Here is a 9,464-nt window from a genome sequence, read left to right on the forward strand (position 1 = left end):
AGTAGTTAACTCCTCCAAATCTGGAATCCTCAACGCAAAAATCTTTCCTCCAACCACAGGACAGCATTGTTTGCTTGGGCTCGAGCAGCTCTGTTTTGGTCGAGCTAGGGGAGAAGGTGGGCTTTTATACTGTATCAGTATCAATGCTTGTTGGTATGTGGAACCAACACTTAAGTATCAGTGTTGGTTCCAGTCACGAACCGACATTGATAGTGACTATCAGTGCAGGTTCTTACCTCCTCAGTCATTGTTCGCTCGCGGGACTTAGAGAGCTGGTACTGATGCACCTACAGTAGCGGTTCCTGTTAAACCGACACTGATGAAACGCTATATATGTGATGTTTTGTAGTAGTGATTGCATGCTTAGGTGCAGTGGCATTTGAACCATGCAAATGTTTGGTGAGAGTTTCTTAAATTCTTGTGAATGTGGTGTCAGAAAAAGAACTATTGAGGTTGTTGACATCTCTTAGAGACAACAACAATTAATCGACAATTAATATCAATATATGTGTCTTGTAGAGCTGTTGTGGAATCAGCCAACATTGCCTATTGTCCTTGGATAAGCTGGCCTGACATTCGCCGTCAATAAATTGATCTGCACTGCATTGTCCTTGCTGACATAGATCGATCCCCAGCAACCAAATTGTGTGAATGGACTTGTATTTGAAGCAAAGTTGAAGAGGATAGATTGCTTGTATTTGGGATCCGAGGAGTACTGTTAATTGTATGCTATCATTTTGTTACATAAAACTGTAGAACGAAGTTATATTACACGTCGATCTTCGTATCCAAGTGTTTCTTCCTGGAACAGAAATCCATTTTCCTCAATTCGATCGCAAGATTTAATTAAGTACTTATGTTCCCTTATAACACATGCAGGATTCCAATGTAACAAATATATACTATCTATTCACACTATTTCTTTCAAACTACTGAACAAATGGCAAGCATATATTTGTGTTTTGTGATTTGCCAGAATGTTGTAAGGCCTCCTTTGGAATGCATGAACTTTCCTTATTCCTGTCATATCTGGTATTTTAAAATGAATTTATAACATTGTTTGTTTTTGTTTTTTTTGAATTCTTGCATCCCCAACATGGAAAAGTAATGTAGTTGTACATGTTTATATCTGCTTTCAATATATGGTGACTATATGAAGCAGACCATTGACTCCTTGCGAAGCAGTGTGAACCGAGCAGTCCACATTCATTGCAATCGCTCGTTTCGTTTTAATTTTGTTTCCCTATCTAAACACCTTAATTATTCACTACAACTTTTGCTGGAGATATGAATCATGCAGACCGAAAGCTTAAGTACCATTGATGGAGATATGAATCATGCAAGAAAGCGTGCAGACCGAAAGCTTAATCGGTCCAAAGTTTTTATAGGAAGGTTCCATGATGCTGGTATTGTTGCTGCAACTTTTGTAAAAATACTAGCCATTTGCCTACACTTGATAAAATACAAATCAGCTATGTATGGGGGTCGTTTACATGAATTTAGTTCTGTGTTTAACTTGGAGACAGTGGCTGATGGCGAAAGAGAAACAAAAATAGTTTAGTTCGGTTTTTAACTTGGAGAAATTTATAGGGGTGATTTGCATGAATTTTATCCTAAAATATATTTACAAAAATATCTTGTTTATTCTGTCTCAAAATACCAATTCTCTCTGAGAGAAGTTAATGACACCACCCACCCTTGTTTGACCCGTCCTGGTTCAGGCCAAACAGAACAATAAGTGACATTTCGGTATTTACTTTTTAGTTCACACTTGTGTTGTCCATAGTAACAGGCATATCTCAGCATGGCAACCACGACCCCCTACTTCTTTGTTGACAATGCTAACTTTATTTTGGTAGCTGAATGTTGTTTTTGTGGAGATGGTAGTGTACCCAAAATGGCGCCTTCCACCTCACCACACGGCTCCCTAGTTCGTTGTCCATCACACTAAGTTACCATTATCGACATTGAGGTATGGCCATTCATCTACCATAACCGTTGAATAAGTCTGTCTTTCTGAAACGCTAAAAATAATCTTGAGTCAAGCTTTTAATAAGAAATCCCAAATTTTGATGTGGCAAAATTCCAACTAGGAATTTCAATTTAACCAATAAAATTTAATTTTCATCTTAAATATGTCACGTTTTAAAGTCCTGTTGCTTAAAATTTTACTAGTGTTTGCAGAGATGAGAGAGGCGGTGCATGCAAACACACTCACCATCCTTACCTACTACTACTCTAATAGTGCTCCCAAAGCATCGAGGTGTGGCATATAACTAAGCAATATCATGTCACTGCTATAGAATAGATCTTATATGTCGGTTCATCACTGTTGGTTCTTTAAGAGTCGGTAGTGATAGAGTATCACTATCGGTTTACAGTAAAATCCGGCAGTGAAGCTTCATATGGGCGTGAACTGGTAGTGAAAATAATTATCACTATCGGTCTAAATATACCAACCAGTAGTGAAGATGTACACAAACCCGAATATTTTATGCAATCTAATTTTGGCTCGGTGCCTCAAATCCGACTCCAGATCATTGTATCTCTCCTGGCTCTCTCCTCCTCACATCCTCTCTCTCTCTCATTTTTCTAAGTCCCCTCTCTCTATATTCTTCTCTCCCCACCCCAAATCCATAACCCTCTCGCTCTACCCCGCCGGCCTCCTTTGCCCCGACTCCTTGCCTCGATTCAAGTACCCAATGAGCCTCCTCCGCCCCATCTCTCCCTTCGCTTGGGCGCCCACCACGACTTGGGCTCAGGCTCCTCTTAGATCTCTCGTGCCGGTGGCGGAGGAGGAGGAAAAGGAGGGAGGCCACCCATGATGACTCAACCTCGGGCTCCCTCCGCTCGGCCACCCACGATAACTCGGCCTCGGGCTTCTCCTGGATCTCGCGCGCCAGTGGCGGCGACGGCTTCCTCTCCGCCTCCGACCGCGGCACGAGCGGCGTGGAGTGTGTGGGCGGGGGCACGTGCGTGGTAGGAGGGGGCACACCGGGCTGCCCGCATGCCGCACCTCCCCTTCACTACCGCCGAGGCTAAGGCCAAGCCTGATGCCGACGGGGACCCGCGATGGGACCGCAGGCACCTGGGCTTCGGCCGAGCTGTCGACGGTGTTTTCAGGATGGCGCGGATTGTGATGTGGCGGTGGCCTTCGAGCCGCCAAGTTTTCTTGTTGCCATCGTCGGTTGATGTGCCATCGGTGGCAGTAGAGTTCACGCGGCGGGGGCGGCCGAGCGTGGCAGCTCTGGCTCGAATCGATCGAGCCGGTTCATGTTTGTTTTAAAAAAAATTCTGGAAGAGGTTTCACTGCCGGTTGGAGACCTCCAACCGACAGTAAGGTCTCCAACCGACAGTGATAGTGGTCACACTATTATCACTGCCACTTACCCACTGTCGGTTCACTACTGGAATTTGAATTTAACAAAAAAAATTCACCTTTTATCGTAAATATGTCACGTTTTAAAGTCCGATTGTTTGAAATTTTACTAGTGTTTGGACAGACGAGGGAGTCGGTGGAGGCAGACACGCCCTCACCATCCTTCCCTACTACCACTCTAATAGTGCTCGCAAAGCATCGATGTGTGGCGTATGACTTCGCAACGGCACATGAAGAGGTGATGATGTGCAAATGCTCCGATATGTAGTTGATATATGAAATATGACTGCGTTACCCTCCCATTTAGTAGTTTGACTGTTGTATGTGCGCATGTGTCGATACTTTTAAGTGAAACAAAATAAACTAAGGGGGAAACTAAACTTACCTGCCTATGTATCACATTTAACAACAAAATGTAAACCTAATAGGATGGAAAAAGGATCGGAGAAAATAGAAACTAATATCGCCTAAAAACTAACACTAAGAATCCTAATCTGAGTTATGCAGTACTGATTTGTTTTTACTGTTCTGATTACACGAAAGGCCAATGCATGCGCAACATTATACCAAAGTATGGTCACTCTTGATGTCTTATTTCTTAGGTGATATCTAAAAGAAGAGAGTAAAAAATTGATGTTAAAAAATAAGCTTTTTAAAGCCTCTTCTAGTGTTGGTTTCTTAATATCAATTAGGTGTTCAGCTAGTGAAAAAACTGACCTGATAAGCAATTTAAATAGGAGAGAGAAGGAACTTATTTCTTATGAAAAAATTAACTCTTTGAGTAATACTAGACAACTGTGAGATAATTAATCGTATAAAACTTTGCCTAAATATAAATTCACTAGAACTTCGACACTGTCACTAATATGAAACTTCGACTAATAATATCTATTAAAATATAATATTTTAAATAGAAAAGAGTTATATTATAAATTAATTTTCGCGATAAATTTAGCAACATCAACCTTATATTGTCAATCTACATATTTTTTTTACTATTGATGATCAAACTAAAAATGTTTTTGATTTGAGGCAAACCCAAATAAACTTATATTTGAGAAGGTAGTAATAAATAAAACGAAAGCCTCGAAATTGCATCTGATGCCTAATTTTACTCTATACCGCCCTTGTGTTCGAGTTGCTAAATCGTTACGGGCATCCGCTGAATTACAATAGTTAGTAGTCCTAATCGAGTTATGCAATGCCGATTGAATTGGAGAAGAATCACCATCCGACTAACAAGTTTTCCAGCTAGAATCAGTTTCTAAAAAGACACTGTGCACACGCATCGGCACCCAAAAACGCGTTTTGATGATATTCGTGTTATTATTGTGAGAATTTTTTTCTTTGAAAATTGCTGGTAAAATTATTGTAATATTGTTACGTTTTAAAAGGCCTTAAATAAAAAAACACTTTCTATTATTGCATTTATGTTCTCACCATTGAAAGTTTGTGAAGTATCAAATATGGTCTAGGTAAGGAATGACAAACTACAAGCAAAGAAATAGGGGAAAAACAGAAACAAAAAGTTAGAGAGAGAAAGGGTAGAGAGAGAAGGGGAGGGAGGGAGGGAAAGATTTTCCAATTTTCCATGTTCACATTCTCACTCTCACTCCTCACTCGCTCCCCACTCTTATTAATCTCGCCTTCATCTTCTCCCTCAATCCCCACCCCCAAATCTCTCCAATGGCTTCCCCTTCTCCTCCCCTCCCCGTCCTCTCCACCACCATCCTCCTCCTGCTTCTGCTCCTCCCGCACAGTGCTGCCGGCGCCGGCTCCGGCGGGTCGCCGGCGGTGAACCCGTTCACGGCGAAGGCGGCTTTCATCCGGTACTGGAACCGCAAGGTGCCCAACAACCGCCCCCACCCGGCCTTCTTCGTCTCCAAGCTCTCCCCTCTCCCCGCCGCCGCCGCCGCTTCCTTCCCCTCCCCGCTGCCCGACATCCGCGCCCGCCTTCCCGCGCTCTGCTCCAAGGCCGCGCTCCTCTGCCCGTCCGGCGAGACGGCGTCGCTGGAGGGCCGGGCCGCCGGGGCCGGGGGGCCGTTCAAGGGCTACAGCAACGCAAACTTCACCAACTACGGCACCGGCGGTGGCGCCGGCGCCGACTCGTTCCGGAACTACTCCCCGGACCTCAACATCGCCGCCGATTCCTTCCGCCGCTACGGCCGCGACTCGTCCGGGCGGGACGACAGGTTCGAGAGCTACGAGGCCGACGGCAACGTCGTCACCGCCAACTTCACCTCCTACGCCGGCGGTGCCACGGGCGGGTCGGGCTCCTTCGCCGCCTACGCCGCCGAGACCAACGTGCCGGACTCCACCTTCACCAACTACGACGCCGCCGCCAACGGCCGCGGCCGAGGGTTCGCGTCCTACTCCCAGGAGGCGAACCACGGGGAGAACGGCTTCTCTGGCTACGGCAAGAACGGCAACGGCCTGCGGGAGACCTTCACCTCCTACGGCAACGAGTCCAATGTCATGACATCCGGCTTCGCCAACTACGGCGAGTCCGCCAACGGCGCCACCGACACCTTCACGGGCTACGGCGTCGAGGGAAACGTCCCCGAGAACACGTTCCGGAGCTACGGCGCCGGCGGCAATGCCGGCGTCGATACGTTCAAGAAGTACCGCGACGACGCCAACGTCGGCGACGACAGCTTCGCCTCCTACGCCAAGGGAGCCAATGGGGGCGCCGCCGAGTTCCAGAGCTATGGAAACTCGGCCAACCCGGGCAGCACCACCTTCAAGGGCTACGGCGAGGGCACCAACCCGAATCACCACATTGATTTCAAGGAGTACGCCGGCGAGAACAACACCTTCAAGGGGTACGCCAAGACCGGCGTCGACTTCAAGGAGTATCATAACACCTCGAGCACCGCCGCGGCGCTGACGGTGTCGGCGGAGGCCGCGGCATCTGGGCATCGGCACTTGAAGTGGTCGCCAGAGCCTGGAAAGTTCTTCAGGGAGCGGGAGCTCGTGGCTGGGAACCGAATGCCAATGCCGGACATCAGGGACAAGATGCCACCCAGGGCATTCCTGCCAAGGGACATTGCCACAAAGATACCATTCGAGCCGAATGCCGTGTCGGAGGTGTTTGGGGTGCCGCTCGACACGGCGATGGGGAAGGCGGTGGCATCCACGGTGGCTGAGTGCCAGCGTGCGCCGAGCCAGGGTGAGACCAAGCGGTGCGCGACCTCGGCTGAGGACATTGTCGACTTCGCTGTGGAGATGCTAGGCAATGACATTGTTGTGCGCAGCACAGCCTCGACAGCAGGCGGTGGCGGGGACATCAAGCTCGGCAGGGTCACTGGCATCAACGGTGGCAAGGTGACGCGGTCTGTGTCGTGCCACCAGAGCCTGTTCCCGTACCTGGTGTACTACTGCCACTCGGTGCCGAAGGTGCGGGTGTATGAGGCTGACATCATGGCCGTCGACTCCGATGAGAATATCAATCATGGGGTAGCGATCTGTCACCTAGACACGTCCGATTGGAGCCCGAGTCATGGGGCGTTCATCGCGCTTGGTGGAAAACCCGGTGAGGTTGAGGTTTGCCACTGGATCTTTGAGGGAGACATGACATGGACAGTCGCGGATTGATGCGATCAGAGGCATCCAATCGGCTGGTTAATCTTCTTCTTGCAAAACTAAGAAGAATTTTTTTCTTTGGCAATTTTTCCCCTTCTTTCTCAACCTTAGGTGTTAAAGAATTCTGCAATTTGTGTAGGAGAAAAGGGTCGGTCGATGATCAAATGTAAACTATAAATGAGAAATTAAGTGGATAAGTGTGTTGGATGATATGTGTGATGAGTTATTGATAATATTTAAGTTGAGTTGGATTTGATTAGTATGTATTAGTTGATGCTTCTTTTTTTCATGATTAACTTGAGTTGAAGGAGAATGGAATTAGAATGATTTTATCAGAGTCTATATGATTTATTTTTACCGGATTATTCGATGTCTGGGAAATTAGCTTCACCTGATGATCCGGTATGGTACTGATGCTGATGTCGGAGGTTTTCAATTTGATGGCAAAATTTGAAATAGGCATCAAATGGTTTGGTACTGGCTACTTGTGTTCTTCAAACTATTTCTGTTAGAGAAGGATCCAAACTGAGTTCTGGTGAGTTGTACTCATCGGAGAGTTCGTTGATGAGTTGTGTGAACATCGAAGAGTACACCGAACCTTTTCATACATAGAGCACTTTTTCAGTGTATGGGGGACTTTTATGCCCAAGATTATCCGGTGGTGGACAGCGTGCACATCGGCGTATAGCACCGGACTAATTCTTGTAGAGAGCAAATTTTTAGTGCGAAGAAAGAGCTACACTCAACGGATGGTCCGGTGTTCAGAGGGTGAACACACCGGAGCATCCGGTATTCACGATTTCTGCATGATGTGCTTAAATTTGAGGATTTTTGTTTGAGCTAACCTGGAGATGGTTTTGGAGTGGAAGAAACGTGTTTGCTTGTTTCATGGTTTGCAGGTGATGGATATAACTTGGTGGACGATAGCGGGATGATCGGGGCCAAGTGGGTGCTTGATGCTGGATGATCAATGAGGTCAGGCGAAGTTGAGAGTGATCCTAGTAGTATACATGTAGGTCAAGCAAAGCATGAGGTAATTGATGAAAACAACGTGTTGACAAAGTCAAGCGAAGAGGATACTGGTATAAGTGACAAGACGGCCCGAGGGATCGGGAGCGGGAGTGGGAGAGACTTGTTGGTGTTTAATTTTCCAACCTTCTTCTGAGCTTTGGATGTGGCATAGGAGATTATGGCACATGAGCTTTGATTTGCTTACTCCTTTGAGTGCCCTACGTTTGATTCGAGGATTACCTAAACTCATATTTGAGAAGAACCTTGTTTGTGCTCTTTGTCAGCATGACAAAATGGTTGTCGCTTCTCACCCACCAGTCAATCTGGTGATAACTGAACGACCAGGTAAACTTCTCCATATGGATATTATTAGTCCTTCTCGGGTTCGCTTGACGGGTGGGAAGTAGTATGTACATGTTATTGTTGACGATTACTCTCGCTACTCTTAGTTCTTCTTTTTGGTATGCAAGGATGAAGTGTTCTCACACTTTCGGAGCTTAGTTTTGAGATTGTTCAAAGAATTCCTAGGTGCATTGAAAGCAATTCGTAGTGATAGTGCATCAAGTTTAAGAACTATCTTTTTGATGTTTTCTACCTTGAACATAGCATTGAGCATCAATTTTTTACCCCACGTGTTCCTCAGCAGAATGGCATGGTTGAAAGAAAGATCAGGACTTTGGTGAAGATAGCTAGGACGATGCTCGATGACTATAAGACTACTAGGAAGTTTTGGGCTGAGGCCATTAGCACAGCGTGTTGCATCTCAAATCAGATTTTCTTGCGCTCGATTTTGAATTTAACTTCTTATGAGTTGTGTTTTGGGAGGAAGTCAAATGTTTCACATTTTAGAGTTTTCAGTTATCGGTGCTTCATCCTAAAACATGGCAATCTTGATAAGTTCGAGTCACGCTCTTTCGATGTCATTTTCTTAGGGTATTCTTTTCATAGTCATGCTTACAGGGTTTATAATCTTGACACTAACACCATCATGTAATCCTGTGTTGTGACTTTTGATAAATCAACCCCCTATGCTAGTTCTATATTTGAGTGTGCGGGTGATGAGGAGATAAACAAAAGCATCTTTGTAGATAACGACCTTACAGCTCTTGGTGATGACGAGGATGATCCACTAGTTCCCTCAACCATACCTGCTCCAGAGTTGGCTCCTGCTTCTTCTACTCCAGCAGAGGGTCCTAAAGGCTCTACTTCCACTTCAGCTGCTCTTGAGCCTACACCAACTGTGTTTGAGGGAGAGATTCTCTTAAGGCCTGAGGCTTCTCAACACATTCAGCGGTGACACCCTCTACACATGATGATCAGGGATCTCAATGAGGGGGTAACTATGTCTAAGTCCACTCACCATGCTCATTTTACTGATTCTGTATTTGTTGCTTCCTTTGAGCCCCGTGATGTTAGACATGCTTTATCTGATTCAAATTGCGTCAATGCTATGCATAAAGAGTTTGAAAATTTTAAGAGAAACCAAGTTTGA

General features: G+C 45.9%; 1 protein-coding gene across 1 annotated transcript; it reads left to right on the top strand.

Annotated features, from left to right (window-relative positions):
* Positions 1–4,952: 4,952 nt before the first annotated feature.
* Positions 4,953–7,227, top strand: LOC133894779 (BURP domain-containing protein 12-like). The gene has a single exon (XM_062334942.1). It carries the CDS (start codon positions 5,066–5,068, stop codon positions 6,971–6,973), a length of 1,908 nt encoding a protein of 635 aa, XP_062190926.1. The 5' UTR covers positions 4,953–5,065; the 3' UTR covers positions 6,974–7,227.
* Positions 7,228–9,464: the final 2,237 nt, after the last annotated feature.

The sequence above is a fragment of the Phragmites australis genome, chromosome 16 (genome assembly GCF_958298935.1).
Source record: "Phragmites australis chromosome 16, lpPhrAust1.1, whole genome shotgun sequence".
NCBI classification, from domain to species: Eukaryota; Viridiplantae; Streptophyta; class Magnoliopsida; order Poales; family Poaceae; genus Phragmites; species Phragmites australis.